The sequence below is a fragment of the Uranotaenia lowii genome, chromosome 2 (assembly GCF_029784155.1).
Source record: "Uranotaenia lowii strain MFRU-FL chromosome 2, ASM2978415v1, whole genome shotgun sequence".
In the NCBI taxonomy this organism is placed as follows: Eukaryota; Metazoa; Arthropoda; class Insecta; order Diptera; family Culicidae; genus Uranotaenia; species Uranotaenia lowii.
Genome location: NC_073692.1, coordinates 48,953,532 through 48,978,119, shown reverse-complemented (window position 1 = coordinate 48,978,119; position 24,588 = coordinate 48,953,532). Strand labels below are relative to the sequence as shown.

General features: G+C 36.9%; 1 protein-coding gene across 5 annotated transcripts in view; it reads left to right on the top strand.

Moving 5' to 3' along the window:
- LOC129744818 (protein daughterless-like) overlaps positions 1-15,877 on the top strand; it is a 137,712-nt gene extending 121,835 nt beyond the window's left edge. For 2 of the 5 annotated variants that reach the window (XM_055737538.1, XM_055737533.1), the window contains 6 exons: positions 6,020-6,407; positions 6,472-6,559; positions 6,831-6,950; positions 10,717-10,862; positions 10,935-11,050; positions 11,648-15,877. In XM_055737538.1, the coding sequence (XP_055593513.1) occupies positions 6,020-6,407; positions 6,472-6,559; positions 6,831-6,950; positions 10,717-10,862; positions 10,935-11,050; positions 11,648-11,692 (903 nt within the window). In that variant the 3' untranslated portion in view covers positions 11,693-15,877. The other 3 variants (XM_055737534.1, XM_055737536.1, XM_055737535.1) reach the window with 3 other exon arrangements.
- The last annotated feature ends 8,711 nt before the right edge of the window (positions 15,878-24,588 follow it).

Below are 24,588 nucleotides of genomic sequence, written 5' to 3'. Positions count from 1 at the left end.
AGACCAAAGCCATGGAAGGTATTCGAGCTGGAGGCAGGTGGAGTTAGTTGGATTTGAACTACTGGGAAGGCGTTGACCTGAAGGAGAGTTGTCGTCGAAAACCTAACAACGGTCTACCACGTATCTGAACTTATCTTTCTAGCCATTTGACGTCCGCTTCCAACATCAAGACGGATTGTAGCTCGACACTCTAGGGTGAACATTCTCAATACAAACGCCAGTTCTCTCCGGAGTCTAAGAATTTGAATATGAGGGTAATTGCGGCATTAAATGCGAAAATTAAACTGTTTTAAGTTTAAACTTTCTTTGCTTCATAATAAAGGGTGTCAACGATGAAATGGCTCTAACTTATAGATCGTTGGGTAGAATTTAATGAAAATTTGGGAGGATTTGGTTCATAGTGCATTGTTTACATCCTGCAAGTTTGCCTCGGCCTAGGCTTCGAACGTTCAAGGTACAAAAGCAGGAGAAGCAGGACAAGTCCGCCAAAACCCGTGCCAGGAAGTTGTACCTCAACATGCTGACGAAAGTTGATTGCTGCATCATGAACGACGAAACATATGTGAAGGCCGGCTCCAAACGGATCCCCGGAAACCTGTTTTTCACGGCCAAGGATAAGTTCAGCGTTCCGGAGCATCCCCGTACTCAGAAGATGTCCAAATTTGCAAAGAAATTCCTGGTTTGGCAAGCCAACTGCACGTGCGGGAAGCAAGGTCCACCTTTCATGACACAGGACACGATTAACGGACAGATGTACATGAAAGAGTGCCTCCAGAAGCGACTGCTTCATCTTCTGAAGGCCCACAACGTTCCAACAATCTTCTGGTCGGATTTGGCCGCATGCCACTACTCCAAGGATGTGCTGAAGTGGTATGCGGACAATAAGGTCAATTTCGTGCCGAAAATGTTCAACACTCCGGTGCTCCGCCCCATCGAGAAGTACTGGGCGATTATGAAGCAGCACCTTTTAAACGACCTAAGCTAGTGAAGACAGTCGAAGAATTAAAGAAAGTATGGGTTTACATGCAAAAAACGGTTGATTCACAGGTTGTGCAGAATCTTATGGCCGGAATTAAGGCCAAGGAGTGGGCATTTGCGTATGGACTGCAAATAAAATACGAGTAAAATTGTAAAATGAAGTTTAATAGTTATTTTTCAATCCCTGAAAATATGATGGCAATCGGATGAAAACTCGAATTTTGCGAATCAATTTTGTTTGTGGTAATTCCATCGTGGATACCCTTTAAGCCAACGGAACGCAGGGTCAGTCGGAAGCATAATTTTCATCTCCGGTATTTTAAAATCATGTAGATCCAAACTGCTGTACCTTTATTTACCGCCATTTCTAATGTTTTATCTGCTGGGTTCTTCCTTCCTGTGGAGACGCAGTAGTTGACCATATGCAGTTCCACTCTACAGACTACCGTACAGCTGACCTCATCGATATCTAGATATTGGACAGGCCTAGTTGTTCTAGCGATTCCTAGCCGCAAACTAAATTTAGTACATACATTCTATAGTAGGCCACATTTCCAAGATAAAAACAAAGTCGGCTAACCAAACTCAAAACCAGCCCATGCCGTCTCGATAATCCGCTGTTTAGCTCTAGTATATCACCAGTCGCAAAGATATAACTTGCTTTATACATTGCGATTCAAGTACCTTCAAACCCCAAAGCCTTGAGGTCACGTGTGTTGTGACAGGCGTTAGTTTAGGTTAAGCGATACTCGACGTTCAGAAGAACTGCGGGGTCAAAATCCCAGGGTTATCAAACGGAAAGAAGAACACCGGTCGAAGTAGACTGGTCCCTTTGGCGGGGGGCTATCGAATAGTGTGCGTCCGATCGCACGTTTTGAAGCTACAAGGATAAGACTAAATCTTCTGCGTAGTGAATGCCGTAAGTTCGCCGCGTTTAAACTACACCTTTCGAGGGTATCTGAGTGTTGCGTTTATCAACGATCTAACTTGCCGGATAACACTCGACCTTCTTCGTAGTGAAGGTTGTTGGAAAAACGTTATTCTACTGGCGGGGAATACCCGATGAGTAGAGTGACTCTCGACTCCTAGTGAGTTATTTGAGGCGGTTGAGCATGACGTATTCGTGATAAGAGGTCGGATCTCGAGTCGTTAGAAAAGAAGTCAGGCCTCGAGTCGCCAAGAGTAGAGGTGATTCGCAAGAGGAGAGATCAGGCTTTGATTCAACAAGAAGAGGGGTACGCGTATGTACCTCGAGTTGTTACGAGAAAAGGTCAGTTCTCGAGTCGTTAAAGGAGAGATCGGGTTTTGAGTCGTGTGAGTGAGAAGTATGTGACGTCAACCTTGAGTCACTGCGAAGAGAGATCGGATCTCGAGTCGTCACAGAAAAGATGAGGCCTCGAGTCGCCAAGAGGAGAGGTTTCTGAGGGAACTCCGAGTCATTACGATGAGAGGTCGGCTCTCGAGTCGTTAGAGAAGGGTTCACAAGGAAGTGAGGAATGGTATTGAGTAAGCTGTGGAGCGCGCTAGCACCAGTATGACGTTTCACCATTAAACTTACTCACTCATGGGTACGGGGTCCTTTATTTAACCAAGGCTGAACCACGTTACACAGAAGAACTGCGGGGTTAAATTCCCAGGGTTACCAAAAGAAAAGAACAACTGTGCTTTCGATCCCACGTTCTGAAGCTACAAGGATAAGACTAGATCTTCTGCGTAGTGGATGTCGTAGGTACGTCGCGTTTGCGAGAATGTTAATTCCACCTTTCGGGAGTATCAGAGTGGGGCGTTTATCAACGATCTAACCTGTCGAAGAAAACTCAATCTTCTTCGTAGTGGAGGTTGTTGGAAAAAGGTTATTCTACTGGTGGAGAATACTCGAGGAGTAAAGTCGCTGTCGACGCTGGACGAGTCATTTGAATTGGTGTAGGATGACGTCTTCGTTGACACACGACGGGCAAAAGGTGTCAAACCACAAATCCTGATGATAAAAGGTCTGATCTCAAGTCGTTTGTTAAGAGGTCAGGCCTCAAGTCGGCAAGAGTAGAGGTGTGTTTGTTTAACCCCGAGGAGAGGTCTCGAGTCGCAAGAGGAGAGATCAGACCTTAAGTCAAGAAGAGTTGTGGTATGCTTATTAACCTCGAGTTGTTTCGAGAAAAGGTCAGTTCTCGAGTCGTGTAAAGGAGAAGTATGTTAACCTCGAGTCATGGCGAAGAGGGATCGGATCTTGAGTCGTCAGAGAAAAGATAAAGCCTCGAGGCGCCAAGAGGAGAGTTTTCTAAGGGAGCTACGAGTCATCAGGCTTAGAGTAGTTATGAGAAAAAATATTTAGTATGCTGTGGAGCGCGCTAGCACGTGTATGACCTTTCACCATTTCACCATTGATTCTTTTTTTTAAATTTAGTTGGTAACCACAGGTGGTAGATCCCGGTTTACGGATTGTATTCCAAGGCAAGGCGTCCCCTTGCGCGTCCCCCTAGTCTGCTACTCTGGGTCCATGGGAAGACTCGTGATATACTCCGTGTATACCCCCCCCGTGTATCCCTAAACTCCACCTGGCGCCACAGACCTACTTTCCACCTCGAACTGTTAAACACTCTCCTTCAATAGTTAGAGGTCTATTCGCGGTAGCACGCTCCAAGGCAATACTAGACGAGACCACTTTCAGCAAAACCTCTCATCATTACAACTCGAAGTCTGAACTCTCACTCTTACGACTTAAGAAACGATATTGCCTCGCAATGACTCGAGATTCCCACATGAACCTCTCCTCTTCGCGACTCGAGGCCTAATCTCTCCTTTCATGACACGAGATCCGACCTCTCCTCGTATCGACTCGAGGTTGACGTACGCATACCTCTCCTCTGCACAACTCTAGGTCCGATCTCTTCTCTAGCGACTCGAGATCTGATCTCTCCTCGTAATGACTTGAGGTAGCCACTTATAACCCTCCTCTTGTTGAATAAAGACGTTGATTGATTCTTAATAAAACTACCCAGACAACCATTTGGTGGGTATTTCGAATTTGCAACGCAAATATACGTGCAAATATACGTGTAAACATATCGTATATAATGTAGCAAAACCAGTATATACGTATCATTTTGGAGGCCATATAGGTACATTAGCAAACATATTCTTGATTTGGATTGTATTAAATTACGATTTGCACGATTTGTCATGCGCATCATTTACGACTACCCTGATTCTTTTTGGAATATACTATGACAATTTACATCATCATATAGATGATTGAGGTTGTAATATACGACATTTTTCGTATCAATATGGAAAGTTTGACGACTTATTTGGTCGTCTTTTGCGACTTGAGTGCAGGGCTCTCATTTTCCGTCAGTTAAAAAAAAATTTTTTTGGGATTTTAAACCAATTGGTTTATTCATCCCCAAAAAATAATAAAAATAAGATTACTTCAAAGGAACGTGTTTTTTGCTGTCAAATTCAAGTTTATATCGTACACATTTATTATTTGCCTGATTGCTGATTTTTTTCCACGTTCATGAATTTATTGTTAGCGCCTGGACTTGATCCCCTGACGATTCGATCAGCAGCTCATGATGGTTCCTCGACGCTATCTGGAATATATAAATTCAAGGAGATTTGCTTCAAAGGCATTAAACCAAAAGCAAATCGTATATTTCTATATCTTAAATCTTTGAAATCGTAGAACACGTCATCGATGATCTAAAAATAGACCAACATTTTGATGCCTCCTTTAATACGATTCCAATCATCGATGTCCCATTATCATAAACGATTTTATTGAGCTTTTTTGTATTCTTTTACGATTGCCATCAAATACGTTTTACGAAAATCAGACATGCGAATTAATTTGCAAAGGATTGCATGCACATTATTACGAATCCATGCAGTTATATACGTTTTTTATTTCGAATTATTCTATGCATAGCACGACCAAATTTCTCAATCACGGCTGATCACCGTATATCGGTCGTTTCTCGGATTTTTTGCGAATTGTCGTACACAAAGGTCGAGTTCATATGTACATAAATACTTCTTGTCATGCAATGCTTTTAAATACGATAAAAAATATGCATGGACCGCACATTGTAGGTGCAGATATACGAAAATAAGTATAAATAACATTCTATACGATGTAATCTGTAAAAGAATATACGACTTCTGGTTGTCTGGGTAGCCGTAAGGTACAATGGTTACACCACGTTGCACCTTCCTTTGAATAGAAAGGAGCTCAGTCACTTCAACATTTGCATCTCTTCTTAACACCTATTGTAAAAGTTTTACCAACGAAATGAACCTAAATTTCGAAAGGTAAAGGGGCGCCAATAAGGTCCCCATGTGGACACTATGTTGAGTCATCCAGCAGTCAGCACCCACATCGATTCAGAAGTCTTCTAGAGAACTGTAACGTTGGATTGTTTAGGATTTGTACCACATGCCGTTTCAAAAGTTCAGTGGATCATTCCAAAACTATGTAATACGAGATCATTAACCACGGTCTTCAAGGCTTTTTAGAAGTATGGATGTGTGGTATCCACCTTGGGTGTACGGTCGTTCCGCAGTTATGGCTAAGGCTTCAGACATCATAAATAACCAAGGTCTTTGAAATTTGGAAAATATACTTAGTTTTTTCGATAATCATCTACATGGAGAGTAATTTTAACTAGCGATATCATAATTCATTTTGATTTTTCTGGAAAGCATAGGCCCTAGAATTTTTCCATTTATTTCTCAAAATGTTGAGTATTTACTGTCTATCCAGCCTTGTTCGAAATAGCTGTTCTAGTTTAGATAAGCCTTGCATATATCAGGAATAGCGAAAGTATACGAAACAATTTAACTATGTGTAGCCACTAATTTAATGAATGTTGCTTAACTCCATGATCAAACATTCTATTTTAGCATTAAGTAACTTTTTTTATCCACTTCTGAAGTTATAGCCCCGTTGCTCTTATAAAAAAAATCGTTCTGTTACTGTATAGATTGAATACCTCCAAGACGTAACTTGCTTAAACTCGATCCGCTCTAAATTTTTCCATTCCAGGGCACCCGCATGGAGGAACGACTGGACGACGCGATCAACATCCTGCGGAATCACTGCGAGCCCCAGGTCGGTGTGTCGCTGTCCTCCCTGGACGGGGCCGGTCCCTACGGTAGCAGTGTGGCGGCAGCGGCAGCAGCAGCAGTGGCCGCAGCATCCGGCGTATCGATCATTCCACCTCCCGGTGCCGGCGGAAGCAGCAGCAGTGGTCCCGGAAGCGGTGGCCCCAGCAGTTCTCAGCACCTTCACCCATCGCAGCAGCAGCACCACCCGCAGAACTCGTCAACCAGTGATCACCTAGCGACGACCGGTTCCGGGATCGTGCCCGGCGGCGGTCTGGTCCCAGTGAAAACGGAACGTCTCCCTAGCACCCCCGGTGGCGGCAGTACCAGTAAGTTACTTATGGTATTCTAGATAATCTAAAAGTACTCAAACATTTTGCCTAAATTATTCAGAAAAGCGCAAAGAACCCCCAGATTCGGACACCAAACCAAGCAGCTCTGTACCCGGATCAGCAAAAGGTGCCAAAAGGCCACGGAAATAGTAAGTTCAATCCTTTCGTTTTGTTCGGTTTTACTTCCTACGATTCTTTTCATGGGTTCTATAATTTACGAGTTAATTTCAGTTGGAATAGTCAAAGTAATTCCGATTTTCTCCTTTTTCTTTCTTTTTCATTACACAATTCCTGTGGTATGATTTTATCGTTCTGTTGTTGTGTGATCGGATTTCCTTTCCTGTTACGATTTTGATTTCGTTTTATTTGCGAACACCATCTACTTGTCCACCACCACCCCGTAAATACTAACATCTCTAGTAAAAATTCGCGCAGCTGTTCCAGTGCTGACGACGACGACGATGACGATGACGATCTGGACCCGATGGAGAAGGACCGCAAGGAGAAGGAACGGAGACAGGCCAACAATGCGCGGGAAAGGTGAGTGATAAACAATAATTGGCTTTCTTTTCTACAAATTTTTGTTCATATTTAAGTTTATGGCACTTCGGCAAATTCTAATTCTAACTAAAGAGTAATGAGGACAGAAATGAAAGTACTGATAGGTGGAAAGGTCAAAACTAGAGCACGTTGGGTAGAATAAACGAAAAGATGTTGAAAAATTTGAGTTATTGAACATTCCACAAACTTAAATAAGAAAATATCCCAGCGGCGACCTAAATAGGATCACAAATTTTTGTTCAATATAATAAATAAAATCGTTAATATATTCGAGAAACTATTCCCAATTTCGGTAGCAAATCAATTGATGGTTTGAGGTTTGAAACACAACAACACACAGCCATGTAGAAGAGAGTGCAAAAATTTGATTTCCAGCCAAATACATGTATGTTCTAGAAAAATATGCCAAATGGAGTCAAACAACAATGCTGTTTGGCCGCAACAACTATAAATATTTTTTTTTGAATATTTCAACCTTGGTTGATAAATTTTCTAAAATGTAGCTAAATCTTATTTAAACCTTTTCACATGTTCCGGGATCGAAACTTTGGGTGCTGAAATTTTTTCTTGGCTTGCCAAAAGACTCCACGCTAAATTGGAGCCCATTTTGATCAACTATAAGGGGTCGCTCAAGGATCCCTAAGTTTGTATGAAAATTTGACTCCATTAATTGATCCAGCGAAACTGCAAAATCAAGTTTATTGCTCTAATTTTTATGCACATGAATCGACTGCTCTACAGATTTGGTTTCCTTAAAGAAGAAGTCATTTCCCATATTTTCTCCGAGAACCGCCAGTTAATACGAGTAACGATAAAAATGTTATTATGGGCACAATAAATGTATGTACTGTCCATTTCAAACATTCTCCTAATTGTAGTTTTAATAAAACAGTCTTAAAGGAGATTTCATTATTTTAAATTATCAGTAACGCAAATCTATGCATTTGGTTTGTGTTTTAAGCTTTGTCTTATTTTCCTTATTTTATTTAAATTGTTTGAAATTTGAATTACGTATTTTACAATTTTCTATGTGTCCAGTGAATTTTGTTTTCCCTTTTTTTTCAAAACAAACTAAGCATCAGTTCTGTATAAAAAAAAACTGTAAAACAATTGTTAGTTAGAAATTTAACTCTCTTGATATTAACGGAAAAAAAATTTGTTTGAGTTCCAGATCTGTGGTTAGCTAGGGGAAAAATCCCAGTCTATTTAATAAGTTTTAAAGAAAAAATATCTTGCAACAGGACAGGCTTCATCAATTTTGAAAAGTTATCATTTATTAATAGCTTGCAAGGAAATTGGTTAAAAATTGATTAATTTCGCTCAAAAGGACAAATGTCCATTGATTTTCTGATACACAATAAATTTTATTGTGCTGGATTTTATCCCGCTGGTTTTTCACATGACGCAAGGCAAGCTCATAGTTTCCTTATCTGACAAATGAGTGAAATCCATGCTGAATTATTAAAATTATGCTAATCTTCAATAAAACTAAACTTAAACGTGGTTGTTAAAAAAAAACCAAATCCACGAAATCACAAAACTAAGCATAAATCACCAAAACAAAATATTAATCACAAATTCAAAACATATTTCTTCATATACGGTAGCATATATTAAAGTCTGCTTCATTTAATATTGGAACAAATTCTTTTGCTCATTGTGGCGCTCCTAGTGGACGGATTTGGAAACTTTTTTCACCCACGTGTCGGGAAATTCATTACCTTTCACCATGTATTTATGTCATAACACCAAACGATAGCATTTTGTAAACAACCGCCATGGAAGCCGAACGGAGAGATCAAATTGTGCACAGTTTTCTTACGAGTACGAGTACGAGAATTTCTTCGAAACAGCAAAGAATAATTTTTTTAATTTTTTTTTATGAAAGCGCAAAGAAAATGCTACATTTGTATGAAAAACCAATTATGAATTCGTTAATAAATGACTGAACTACACGCAATTGTTTGTGTTCCAATATTAAATGAAGCAGACTTTACATCCGTCGAACTTGGTCAGCACTTGGTCGTACAGCTTTCGAGCACGGATTCTGGCCACATTGTTCTGCTTCAGCGTCCGATTTGGCTGTTTGTTGACACGGAATGACCTTATTCCTTCCCGGAGACGAATTCGTCGCACCGTACTATGAGCGGCCTGGAACTTATTGGCCAAATCGCGGTCTGAAAGATTGGGATTCCTCTTGACGGCCTTGATGACTTTCCCACGCAGTTTCCGGTCGACAGTTCCACTCCGACGCTTCGAATGCGGCTTCCGAGCCGTCGTCAATGTTTCCTTGTACTGCTTGATAACACGCCATACGGTATTTCTGGGCATTTTAAGCTGTTTAGCTAGCTTCGATGCCGACAACAATGGATTTTCAAGAAAACTGTGCACAATTTGATCTCTCCGTTCGGCTTCCATGGCGGTTGTTTACAAAATGCTATCGTTTGGTGTTATGACATAAATACATGGTGAAAGGTAATGAATTTCCCGACACGTGGGTGAAAAAAGTTTCCAAATCCGTCCACTAGGAGCGCCACAATGAGCAAAAGAATTTGTTCCAATATTAAATGAAGCAGACTTTAATGGGTTTTTGTGTTGGGCGCCAATGAAACAAGTTGAGCACCACTGATTTTTAGTGTGTGCTGCACGGCTAACTTTACCAAAACACAAACACTCAAAATCCAAAACTTTGTAGTGATAATCACAATTTACTCTTACGACATATTAAAAACCTAAGCTGGCTTAACATTATTACTCACGGGCCCGTTTCCTACTATAACATCCCAGCAATAACAACATAATCACAGCTCGGACACAGGTTTATCACAGCTTAATATCACGGAATTTCTGGCAACTCTGCCTGGTTGCACTGCTCCACGGGCACGCACCACTGCCCGGAGCACCTCCGCTGTCTGCTTCCGGCTTGGCCAAAAGAATGAGCTGGGCACCATAGTGCGTTGAGCTCCCGAACAACGACACTCGGCTCTCCAACAACGACCTGCCGTTCAATAATCATGGCTTTACTTTCGCTTTTTATCAGACAAACAAAATCACTACTTACCCACGAGGAGTCGCCGAACTAGTGGTTATGTTTCGGCACTGCAAATCGGAACGATTTTTATGCAATTTGGAAGGAAAACTTCGATTTGATTCACTCACCAAATTTTTTTTTCGTCTTCTTGTTCCGTTTTTGCAACCGGCACCGTACTGTCAACCTACGGCTTCAATTCCGCTCGGGTAGGCTCTATTGCTCCTAGGGTGGATTGTTATGCGCCTGATCTTGCTTTGCCTTTCAATCAGCCAACACGATTTATCCTCCTTCGTTGGTGGCTTCTGATCCATAATGTGGCGGGATGGCGGCTTTCTTGATTCACCAAAAACTGTTGAAAGAGCAATGGCGAATCCAACTGCTCAAGGTGTTCGATTCTTCCAACGATGTGTTTTGGTTTTTGTTCCTCCTTGTTTATGTTGTTCTTTTCCATGTGCGCGTTTGACAGTTACACTCTTACTTCTAAACACTCATTCTTTGGTAGGTTTTTGACTCACTCACTACACGCTCAAAACAAAATAGCTAGACAAACTTAATTATAATGCTACACAAGAATGATTTGTAAGACGAACATTTTGATAGTCATTTAATAAGGATTTCCGTGTTAGTGGCAACCATTTCAGAACTATGCGAAAATAATTTACCTAAAGTTGTCATGAAAGTGTTTCAAATTGTTTATTTTTCGATTTATTCCAGGATCCGCATCCGGGACATCAACGAAGCGCTCAAGGAGCTGGGACGGATGTGCATGTCGCACCTGAAGTCGGACAAACCGCAAACCAAGCTCGGCATACTGAACATGGCCGTCGAGGTGATAATGACGCTGGAGCAGCAAGTGCGAGGTAAGATCCTACTGTCTTAAAAGTGTGGAATGAAGAAGTTCATAAGTGTTGTTTGTTGTTATCAATTTTCAGAACGCAACCTGAACCCCAAGGCCGCCTGTCTGAAGCGGCGCGAGGAAGAGAAGGCCGAAGACGGACCCAAGCTCCCGCCACACATACTGCACCAAACACCGTACCCGTCACTACCCGTAAGTAATCTGAAGCAAGAACGAGAGTGAACGAACGATACTGAATAGTGGGACGGTGTTGCGAGTGTGGGTTTTATCCGTACCGATCGACGTGGCGCATTTCTTGTAAATAGGAAAAAAAACTTGATTCTGCATTGATTGGCGATAAGCAAAAGGGAAAGAACGCGTGGGATTCGACGGCTAATCGGTGGTATGGTGTCCCGTGTCGAGAGTATGCAATAGGCCGAAACCAACCGGAGAATGCTAGTTGTATCTTCTTTTTACACACGCTGTGTATAGATTTTAAGTCAGCAAGGTTAATCTTACTACTACATGTGAATGTTAAATGCAATCTTTTTCTTCTTCAATTTCTTCCTACTTGCCTACCCCATCAAACACTGGCTGATCCCGGTCTGATTTGGATCACAACACCTGTGTGGCCTGTGTAATCGACCACACACGCCTTCCATCAATCAACACACTACCTACTACTACTACTTCTACTTTTACTCTACTACTACGTTCAAATCAAACCAATCGACGACTACCTTAATAACCACTACCTGTATCAAAAAAAAAAACAAACAACAACGCTACGACGAATTTTGATATAAGTAGGGTCCACCGCCAAATCTACCGCACAATCCCGGACCACCACAATAGCACACTACTAGTAGCATAAATAACTCAATTATTCGAAGATAACACAGTGGCGCTGCTAGCGGTGGCACAAATTTAAAGCTACTGCAACAACAACAACAGCTATCACTACCACTACAACTGAAAAGAGAAGAACAAGAAGAAGGACAGCGAGACGATGAAGCGAAGCTGCTGCAGCAACAGCAACAGCATCATCAACTACAACTACAGCGACTACACGACAACACATGTACATATTATTTTAGCAACAACAACAACAACAACAACAGTAGTGTTAGTAGTAACGTTGCAGCAGGGAGGGGGACGACTTGTGAGTGTGTGCCGGGTCCCTCCTCCTCCTCCTCCTCGGTAATGTCCAAGGCAATGGCCCTACCCGAGTGGTGGATGTGGCTGTGAGGATTGGATCTAAACAATGGAAGAAACGAAACAAAGCAACAAACTCTCTTGGTATGCGAGATTGAGAGTGTGTGTGAGTCGGATCATTTGTTTGGAAGTTTTTCCATATCATAACGTCAGAGTTTTGAAACGATTATTTTTGAAGTGTTTGTCAATACAGTTGCAGGATATCCGACGTTTCGACCAGTTTTGAAGGTCTTTTTCAATGCAATGCTTCCTGTTAGCAGTTTCATCCTTGAGAAAGACCACCAAAATCGATCGAAACGTCGGTTAATTTGTCAAAAAGTTGATAGATGGGATCAATTGAAAAAAAAGCCAAATAATTATCATTTCCATCTTACCTCAGATTTCAAAATTTTAACTGAAAGAGAAGTACAGTTTTTCAAGAAAAATAAAAACGACAAGCTCAAACAGCGCCAAACTTGTCCATTGCACTTTTTTACACATATTTATTCAAGCACAAAAACGCTACGAAAACTTGAACTTATTTATTGCAGTGAGGTTAACTGCTCTGAATGATTTCGACTGTTTCGAACGGTATTTAATTTATTTATAATTTATAACATGGTACACACCCTCCTTAAATAGATACCTTAATACATTCGCCAAAAATTCGAAAGGCTATGATTTCAATAAATTATTTCTGTTGTGCCATGTGTTGGTTTTTGTTTCGAGCTTGCTCCTGTGGATTTGAAATTTCAAAACTCTTGTACAAAATTCAATAATATTACGGTAGAATTTATAAAAAAAAAGATACTAGTTGTCACTTTTTCGAAAAAAAAATTACGACTGGCTTCCTTCAGATTGTACTGTGATATTATTAAAAAAAATTTCTTTGTAGACATGTTCTCACTTTCTTGCTAATGCTTCAAAAGAAGACTTCATTTTCCTTTGAGAGGGTTTCGGGAAGTTTTTTGGGAAGTATAACAGATTTAATCTATCAATCGAAGGTGGCTATGAATCTACGTTTAAAATAAAAAAAATGTTTAATTTTTTAATTTTTTTTTTCTGTAAAAGTGTACTTTCTTCAATAGTTAAAAATCTAGCTTTAGTTTTATATTTTTAAATAAAATTAAAATGAACCACAGTTCAAATTTAATTTGAAATCAGATTTCATATTCCATGTTTAAACAAAATTTCCAACGTTTCGATTAAAATTGGTTATATTTTCAAGGTTTTGTAAACCTAATAACGAGCCTTCTTCAACATTGACAAACAAAAACGGTATTGAAACATCAAGAAATAAATCTAACAAATGTTCGAGAGCGGAATGAAAAAGAGAGAATGCACAAATGTGGAGCGAGCGAGAGAAAACCAAAATTTGGCACAGTGAAATAAAAAACAAATCACTACAAAAGTGTGGCACAATTCAAAACTTTTGGGAAAAAACAGAAACCAAAATTCACAACACATAAACACACACAGACACAGATGGGAAGTGTCTTTTCCATTTGCGATGACAGATGTAGGGTTAAAGAATTTCGTTTAATTTAGATTAAATATTTTATATTAAAAAAATAAAGGAAAACGAAAGAAGGAAACAAAATGGTAGCTAGAGTATTAAAGCATCACAACTATATGTAAATTATAGAAAAAACAAAAAAGATTTCCACAAACAAACAAACGAAAAAGCGAACACTGGGATTTTCATTTCCATTGCAAGTGGAAAAGATAGTTTTCGTTTGGAAGGTTGCTTGGATTCCGACAAACCTAAACCGAGAAAATTTACTTAATGTTTTATTTTTTTTTTAACTTTAGTTTTTAAGTAGTTGACACAGGACGACATAAAATTTATTACAATACAGACCATTGCAAAAGAGGAAAAAAAAAATAGCGGAAAAAACGCAGCAGCAGCAAACGAAACTTATAGCAAAAATTTTATCATTAGTTATTATTAATTTTATTTTATTTTCATTTTAAAAGCATCTATTGATACATGTATTTTATATTGATAGTTTTATTATTATTTTTCAATGGAAAAAAAGAGACGGCATATTCTTAAAAAAAAATAAAGAAGAGAAAAATACAAAAAATGAATCAACAAACGTGCTAAACTTTTATTGTAGAAAATACAGTCGATCGAAGTGGATCGAATTTCACCACGTCATCGCGTCACCTGGACATTTCCGCGCAATAATAGTGCAAAATTTCGGCAGAAAAGAAAGAGACGAAAGGCAAGACAAACTTAAAGGAAGCGAAAAAAAAAAGTTCAAGCGCAAGAAAAATATATTATTGATTGTATAAATAAAGTCGAGCAACTTGAACATTGAACACTCGGTGAAAGTGAAACTATAGACCTTAGTTCTCTTTCCGACAAGAAACGTTTATTTTCATTTACTTAATTTTACTAAGCTCTCCAAACTTGAACCGAAAGAGAAGAAAAATTCCGTTCGGAAAGTGATCGGCAGGAGACTTTAAGCGAGAAAGCAAAACAAAGTATTTTATGTGGAAAAAAAATCCTATTTTATAACAGTTTTATATTTGAATGAGAGGAAGAAAAAAAAGCAACACAAAAACACAACTGAGAGCGCATGAATGTTGATGTAGGGTAAATATTTCTGAGATAGGAATTGTTTTTTTTTTTCAAATTCTTGATTGGTTGGAAAAATCCAAACTAGAAGAAGGGAAAAGAAAGTGAAATTCTGTGCACATAATCGACGTGTTCTAATAAATCCATCCGCGCATACCCTTGTGAGCGAGAGAACGAGAGAGAATATAAACGAAAGAGAGCGAGCGAGCGAGAGAAAGCGGTAGCGAGCAATCAAAACCAGAGGCACATTATTTTTAATGGCAATTATTGGAAGGAAAAAAAAGATTTCTGACAGCACTGGCGGGCGTTTAATTTCGTATTGTTTTATATTAGTTTTCCCTTTACCTTGACTTCGATCAAAATCAGGACAAATTTATGCTCGCAGAGACTTATGAAGAGTTGAAGATTTAAATTTGTTTTGAGCTTATCGTTGTTGAACTGTTAGCTATGTTTTTAACTGAGTAACAGAAACAGAAACGGCCATTTTAAATCAACTAGTGTTAAAAACGGAAGAAAAAAAACATCACAACGTGAACGAACGTAGCTACTCAATGTGAAATCAAAACAAGCACAGCATAAATTTGTGCAAAAGAAAAAACCAAACAGAACGAAAACAGACACAAAACACTAAATAGATCAGTATCAAAAACAAACAAACTTTAGCCAGTAAGCAACTATTTCAAGAATTCACTCAAAACTCTTTTGAAAATCAATGAAACAAGAAAATCAAAACATACAGAAAAGGTGAAGTTAATGCTCCTTCTATATACATATATACATAAGAAGGAACGGCAAAGGAAACCCAAGTGAAGAATCGATGAACAAACAAAAAAAAACTATTGAAATCTAAATCAAGACAGAGAAGCAAAACCTACAGAAAAGTATTTATCACAACCCCCCAACAATCAACAAATAAACCAATCAAACGTTTCTGTGTATAAATAAGAAAAGCAAAATCTAATAAAAGAGAAAGTGAAACAGATAAAAAAAATCCCCAGAAAGTTAGTATAAAACGATTGATAATTGAAAATGACTCACCCGGGCAGCACTGATGATATAGTTCAGTGCTGCCGATCCACCAGTGTATAGGTAAATACAGAAAAAAAACAAAAAGCTAAGATAAAAACGAACGGACGACGACTAAAGCAAGATCAACTTAGCGAGAGAGTGGATAAAAACGGAAAATCAGCAAAAAGCAAAACAAAATCACAGTGTATATTATGTTATGAAAATAAATGTGCCATTTTTCCATAATAATCGAACCGCGCCCCCAACGCTTTATCATTATTGATCCGAAAACCAGGCAACACTGCTTTTCTTTTCAGCAGAGGTTAGAGGAAGAATCCGAAATGAATATATAAAATAGGAAACAATGGATGTGTCCGTAAGTTAGACCGCCTTCGCTTATTTTTGTACTTTTTCGATATGTTTTAAAAATATTTCTTTTTCGAAATAAGTTGAGGAAGCATCTCAACATGATTTTTTTTGTTGAAATTTTTAATAACGATTAAGCTGAATAGAATCATTTCTTGTAAACAATGTTTCTCATTAAAAATCAAGAGATCAGAAATGGAGGTTTAAGCCTAGGGTGCTAAGTCAACTTTTTATGCGGAATCTCTGGAGCCACCACTAATCCGCAAGATGAAGGTGAATGTTCTCGAGTTATAGTCATAAATTTGGTAATAAAAGTATAAAGCAGTCCCAATTTTGATTCATCTCAGCTCTAATCGATTTCATCGTGGAGCCCCAATTCAGCTTTCAAAACAAGGGCAGCCGGTGAAAATGTTGTAAAGCTTGTAATAACTTAGCAGATAGATAATTCTGAATGGTGAGATCAAAAAAGATATTGAATTAGCATAAGAAAGCTTGCTCAGGATTTCTTATGCGGGTCTGTTAGCTACGTCGGATCTTTCTTCTTACGAAAATCTAGATTTTTTTTACTCAAACGCCAATACCCCTGCCAAATCATTTTGATTCTAATTCACCCCAGATTTAATTGTCTGCTCGTTCTGTTCGAGGAACAAAGTGTTGTAAATTCCAGAAAACAGTCAAATAGCATACGCTCTTCTTGGACGCAGCTTTCACAGTTGGCTCAATTGTGACAGCCCATGATGCACTTAAGGTCTTCATTCTTTTAATCTCGTCTCTTTATTTAGAAATGCTCATAGGGTATATTCTTCACGGCAAGTGATGACTGATGAACGCTTTCATTATTAACGCTAAACTGTTGTTCAAATTTTCTCGAAAAAAGTATATTTGAGTCTCTGGAGCCACTAGTGATGTCAGGTTGATACAAAATATACCTGAAAACATGCTTAATAACCAAATGTATCAGGTTAGTTTTGAGCATCTAGCTTCTTTAAATACCTACCACCTACTTAATCCAGAAAACACAGGTAGTCAATTCACAAAGAAAGCGTGATTTTTCTAGTTTTCTGCCAAATTTTAATCCCTTTTTGTGCAGAGATACAATAAGTATTCTTGTATATATATGCGCTAAGCTTCTCATGCTTCTTTTAAAATTGATATTATGATGTTTGCAATAGTTCTTTAAAAAGAATAAAGTGAAGTGGGATAACTCTAAACTAAATTACTTGAACTCAACTAATCAACATAAAAAAGTATCTTTGCTCCCAATCAATTTAGGGTTATTGAATTATTTTTAAAACAACACAAACAGAATGTTTCGATAATTATAAATGCACTATAAAATAACCGTCATTTAATAAATCGTGTATTGTTCAACCAAATTTAGGCTGCGTACTGTTGTTTAATTTTTACATCCAAGTGAAGTAAGCGTTGCTATTTTTTGTCCTTTTCGCGAAGAAATCTAAAAATGCGTGGCGTTATTCCCGAGCAAAACGGATTGTGCACAAATGGGGCACTGTGAGTGGTCTTTCAATCAGAAAACTAGCTAAGTAAGAAGGTGTGAGTTTCGGAGCAGTCTAAACCGCGTTGAGAAAGTATGGAGAACAGTGTATTTTCGCAGATAGACAAACCTCATAGACTAACGATATGTTGAATCCGTGAAACCGAGGGTTCGTAAACTCTATGACAAACTTCTGACCAAGAAATCGGGTTGTGTTACCATGGATGATGAAACCTACGTTAAACTCGACTATTAAACTCTGCCTGGACCACAATTTTAGACCTCACCGAAGGGAAAGGATGCTCCTGTCTCAGTGAAGGTCATTTGCACTGAAAATTTTGGAAAGAAGATTATGGTGTGGCACGCCATATGTGAATACGGTAAAGTTTCTCGTCTATTCATAACCACAGATACAATGAATGGCAAAATTTACAGGCAAAAATGTTTACAAAAACAGGGTTGCTACCTTTTATCAATACTCTAAGAGGAAGTTCACTGGTGTTGGGAAAAAGTGGTATACATTTTGGAAATTTTGCCATGCAAAAATGTTTTCAAGATCATTGGGCGTTGTATTTTTTTACAGCACTGTTTCTATTTCAGCCATATGTGTTAGAAATATGGCTCTTGTTGCATCACAGCATCCGGAACTACAACACGTGTTGTTAAAAAAACTTGAAAATGTTTTTGCATGGCAAAATTTTCGAAATGTGTAAGGAGCATATTTCTGAAAATGATCATTTTTGCTTCAGAATCAAGCCGCTTCAACATTTTTTAAGCTGATTTACCAAAACTTTGACTTTGATAAAAAAAAACCCCGGTGAAAAAAATTGATTCAAGAGGTTTTTTATTTATGTTTTGTTGAGTAGTTCTTGAACTTAGCTCAAATTTGCTCGGTATTGCCCGTATTTTTGATTGAAAATTTTGAAATTAAATACCCAGATATTGATTGGTTTTTAGATGAAAAAAAAACCCGGATTTTCCTGGCCCGGACACGCGCGTGAAAAATTTCTGAAACCCTCATTTTACCCCGTTATTTTGTTATTTTCCGGCCATATTAGAGAATGTCAATGTTACTCAAGGAAAATAATGTTTCACGATACGACTGTAAAAGTTTTTTGACATATCCAAAACAACTAATCAGATAAAAATAAGATATTCCATTACAAAATCTTCTGTACATATTTATGGTACCACCAAGAGAACGTCTTATTTTTAACTGATTAATTTAAGACAACAATTTTTATTTCATTAGCATGGGTTTTCTAAAACGTTAATAATGTATTGAGTTAGTTTGAGATAAAAATCATATCAACTTTGTGATTTCATGAGAATTTCATCAATGTAAAAAAAACAATTAGAAAATTTTCAAACGTTAGATAATCTCCTTTTCTTCTTTTCATGCTTAGATGCTTTAAACTGAACAAAATTCAAGATATAAATAAGGTTAACATAGTAGAACTAAAACTTATTATTTGATAAAATACTCAGTATCAGAAAACAGAGACACATATTTGATTCAATAACATTCTCGAACACAAGGAGCTTAGAAAATTCGAATTTTAGTTCCGAGAAAAATATGATCCAAGATCCAATACCAAGAAAAAGAAAGTTATTAAGATTCGCGAAGAATTGTTTTTCATTTCATTTCTGATTTTGAATTCAGGACGAAAATGTTAAAAATGAAGCTAATGTGAATAGAAATTCGATGAAGATATTTCATGTTCTAATTTTCTTTGTTCAGAGCTTTGGCATTCATATCTTGATAAATATGTGATAGAATTGTAATAAAAAAGATGATCATTAAAGTCAAAATAGATTATCTAATGCAGAGTACATATCAAAATCATAATAGCCAACGAAAAACAGAATGGAATATGAAAATTTGCGCAAAAATGCGTTTGGAAACACTGCAAATAGTGATATGTCTGCAAATTTGGAGTACGGAACATAAGATTTTGGCGAAGAAAGAAAGACAATTGATTAAAACTGCATGAAATGACGACGATGACTACATATTTCCACAAAGCATTCTTTGGGCACTTATCTTGGGGTTAATAGAAAATGATCCTAGTTACTAGGGATCCTCTGTAAATTAAGAAAATAATGTTAAACGGAAGAAAATTCATTTTAAAGTTTATCCTAGAAGATCATCGCTTTCAACTTTCTCTAGAACTCTCTTTCCAATAATTTTTGCCCCTGGAGGTAGGCACTATCATTAACATTTCTTTGAATATAATTGGGTAACGAAAAAGTTTTGATGGAATTGAAATAAACAAAAAAAAAAAATAGGAAAAAGCCTAACTTTAATGAGTTAAAATATCTGCGGACGAAAAACAACACTCTTATCTACGTTCAATATGATGGAAGCTCCAATGACATTTTCATCGGTTACTAATAAGCCACTGTCCCTTTCCAACAAAAATATCTGTTTAAAAATTGATAGTAGAAAGTCATAACTCCTTTTTTTTTCTTTGATCGAGTTTTGTTAAGTTCCACTTAATGTTATTTGGCAGTAATATTTTGAAAACAGTTCGAAAACTGTCCCGATTCACCCCATTTTACGGTACCAATCCAGTTTCATGAACACAAATAATGATATACCTTCTGCTTACGTGAACATTATTTTTGTAAAAATTCAAAGGCTCAACAAACAAACAAAGTTTGCCGGGTCAGCTAGTAAATTATATGATTTTCGGAACAGTCTATAGTAGTTGTGGTTGCGGATGTGGGTTGTCCAGTCCATTTCCTTTTGGGTCCTTGTCACTACACGCCCGATGACCGCTGAGTACGCTTTCGGTTGCGTCTTGCCGGGTGACGCGCTTGCCGAGATTGGTCTTGTTGCGCGTGATGACAGTCGAGGGGCTATCGGATGTCGATGGGCTCACTGTGTAATCACTCCGTTTTGATAGATAATATAAGAATAGTGATTAATCGCCATTCCACAGTAGTCTGAAAATAGTATAAGTAATTAACCCACTGTACAGGGAATTGTTATAAACATTGATGACTTTGATGATTTTGAAAAAAAAGTGAAAAATTTCGACTGAATCAAAGCAATTGAAAGATTCCTTTTAATTCAACCACGGTAAATGAAAAGTTCAGATACCGGTATTTCGATAGCAACTTACTATCTTCTTCAGTGAGCGTTTTCGATTGATAAAACGCTCACTGAAAAAGATAGTAAGTTATCGAAAAGATAGTAAGTTATCCAAATACCGGTATCTGAACTTTTCATTTACCATGGTTGAATTAAAAGGAATCTTTCGATTGCTTTGATTCAGCCAAGGTTTTTAGAAACACGAGGTTTCACGACTTTCACAGTAAGTAGGCGAGGAGTGAGCGAGGCGCTCAATGAGGTTGTTTACAAACATAACATTATTTGCTAAGCTTTTCTGTGGTTTGTTTCGCAGTTGCTAAGGCAAAATGGCCAAAATAGCTGAATCGGGAATTTGAAATACAGTAACACCTCCTATACATACACACCTTGGATTTAGTTGAATTATTCAACCAAGTAGGTTCACAACACAATAGAGGGAAAAATTTCGAATAAACCGGGAACATGGCTGAAAAAGCGGAGAGTTAATAAAACTCAAAATCATTCATGCCAAAAATGTTGAAAGTAATTTGAACAAAAGGAAATAATTATTTTGGATCAATTTCGTCAACCCGGTAACTGATGTGCATAAGGATAATGATAATTTCATTAAAAAAAATTTAAAATTTTAATTCAATTTGATGAAATCGAAAACCAAAGATTCATCTCTTCAACATAAATTGGTGCCTGTTTGTTTCTGCTCTACTGAATTTATGTCTGTTTGTTTTTGCCAGATTTTCCACCCTTGTCTTAAGCATAAATGGTAGAAAAAGTTCAAGTTAGTGCATATAATCAGGGATTCAAGAATCTTAGATTTTTTCTTATAGTTTTTAAGGATTTCGAAAATAAATGCGAAAATAAATTGTCGTAATGTAATCAATGCATTTACCTTCTAACATTTACCTTCTAACTTTATTTGCATCGGTCTTAGGAACACTTGATTAGATTTTTAAAGATTAATGATTTATGCATAGTGGTTTGAGCTATTTAACAGTGTCTTTTCTTGGACCATTGAAAAGAAAAGAAATCGGCATCTCTGAAAATTTGTCACATTATAGAGGAGACCCTTTCCTATCAAACGCACAATTTGAGGAAAAAACATCGATTTTTGGATCTAGAAAAACTTTTTCTTCAAGATTTTCGCTAAAAAAAATTCCTAACAACATGGAATTTTACATTTTATAACTTAGATGTGTTGAGATTCTTTCAAAAATAAACAATAAGTTCAATAAATTTCATAAAAATGATTTTATTCAAAAATGTTGTCAAAAATGTTTAATATCGAAGAAAATTTTATAATTACAATATAAATTATCTAGAGTCAACCTTAAAATTAACTGGCAACACTGTAGAAAATTAACAAAAGCACCGCAATAAAGGTGTATAAGGCATTTCCTCACTTGTCAGACGAACAGCTGATTCCTCATGTTTACATAACAACAACATTACGTATGTTCAATGACCAGATAGTAACGATATGATATTGGCAATGCAATTGTAGTGGTTTTGCAAGCACACCTTGGTGAGGAGCATATAAATTCTTTGTTTAATGATTTGTAAATTCATAACTAGTTGAGACATGAAGGTTTGTTGATGCTTTTAATTAAAGAAGTTTTTTAAAGAAAGTATTGAACAGTGCTTATCATCAAAGATCAAAATGGCGACTAGTTGGTGTTTACATTTTTCAAAACAAAAACAAAAAGCTACCCTACAACAATCTGTCTCAGGAAATACTCTATTCTCTTCATTGAATTTCCCGTAGAGTGCTTTTAACACACTTAAAATATATACCGTAAACTGTGGGAACTTTGATCAACATGATTCTGTTTAAGATAATCATCTTAACTATGTCTGAAGTTAAAATATCTGAAAACTGTTTTCTACATTTAAAAGCCTATGAACTGAATTTCAAATAGCTGGTTCGAGGTTGGAGATTTTTTTATTTTACTTAAAATGTAGCTTTAAAGTTTTAAAATATCTGATTTTTCGAAGACTCACAAACAAACACCACTCCAATGATGGCATTTAGAAGCAAATGGGTTATTTTATATGGAAGTCTAACTTTTCTTCTTTGTATGGGTGTAGTTTTAAAGTTATTTTATAGTCATTCTATGATAATTTCTGGATATTTATAAAAACGAACATTTTCTATGAGAAAGCCTGTATAGAACAAATGGCTTAAAATCGAATTTTTTAAAATTATTGTTTATTTTTGAACGAATCTAAACACCGCTGGGCTGAAAAATGTATAATTTGAAGATTTTTTGGAAAAATTATAAGCATTAACTTTAAAAATTTGCTTGTGTATTTTGTTCGCGAAACTTAAAGAAAAAGTTGTCTAGACCCACTGATCGATTTTTTTTTCAAATTGTGCGTTGGATAGGGGGAGTCTCCTCTAAAATGTGGCAAATTTTCAGAGATGTCGTTTTTTCTCGAATTTGTTTAAAAACGCGTTTTGTATTATCAGATTATTTTTTCTTCAAATTGGTGTTTATTGTATAGTGTAAACTGAACACAAGTTCTCGTCTTTTTAGAAGTGGATCAAATGTTCAGTAGATTTTATGCTACAAATATTTTAAATCTAATCAAATTTTCAATTTGTTCAATTTAACTCAACTCATGCTTCAAATTATCAAACTTTTTTGATATGGATTCTTGATTGAATGATCAAAACTAATCTTATTTGAATGAGAAATTTTGCCTGGAATTGAAATGAAGCCGAGATTAAATTATCCTACAACAGGCGTACAAACTTCCTAAACAAAACTGTTAGATAAAAAAAAATGGGACTGCTGGACATGTTGAAAAAAAGTGGCAAATGTTCCCTCAAAACAATTTAAAAAAAAACACCAAACAAAATTGCTATTTTGAGTTTAAATAAATTTTGAAAAAGTTTAAGGCAGAATATTTCAAAACTAAAAAACATCCGGAAGGTTTCTAAAACTTGCGATGATGTAAAGAGAATTTTTAAGCCTTCCAAATGATTTTAAAGCTTCATTCAAAAGGTGTACCTTTTAGCAATGTATCCATTTTTCGAGCAACAGAAGAGTTTTTTTTAATATCAACTGTGGACGTTTTTACAAAAAATTTACACAAGCGAAGGAAAAAACTTCAAAGTTTAAGGTTTATATTCGTTTTTAGATTTTTGGGTAGGGATGAATCATCCAAAAGGATGAAAATCCCAGAAAAAAAATAATCGTTTTTAGTTCTATTTTTATTAACAAAAAAAAAAATAATAAAAAAATATAGGTATATTTAAAATATGTTTTACACAATTGAAAACTGCATTTTTAAGTTTAATTTCTAGGCAAAATAAGAAAAAGAAATTTTCAGATCTTGAATCAACTAATTTCTTTATTCCATAAAAATCGTAGCCGAGTATTAGACTGAAGTTTCCAGTTCTGTAGCTCAATGCTCAAAAAAAGCATTGAAATTGAATTAGAAACGAGCCTCTGGAGCCACCAGTCAGTGATGTCATTCAAGCAGATGCCACGTTTTAAGTCTGAATCCTTTTTTCAGCCACGTGGACCAATGTGAGAGTAGGTATATAATGTATTGGTGGTTTTTAAAACTCCTTGAAAATATTTTGTAGTTTTCTAACACATGTAAGTTAATTATTGAAGCAAGTTCACCTTTTCATTTGTTGAGAGACGTCATCAAAGCCTTGAGAAGACTTTGGAATGTAGGTATAATTTAAACATATCAACAAGCCAGTTTTACTCTACACATCCTTAACTCGAATGCTCCAATCGTCATTCTGGTAAAGTTGGGTTTTACCTTCAACAATGCGATTGATACCTTACACCAATTTTCCTTTTCATCGAAGAACCATTTCGTGGAACTAAATCAAATCAACATAAACAAAGCCGTAAAAAGAAAGGGGTGCCCTTTCTTCGGCATTGAAACAAGTAGGCTGATTGAAAAAAAGGATAAAATCCTAAATAATAACAACCAACCGGAATCGCAGGAAACCATGCGGCTACAGGATTGCTTGGTGATGCGACTCATGC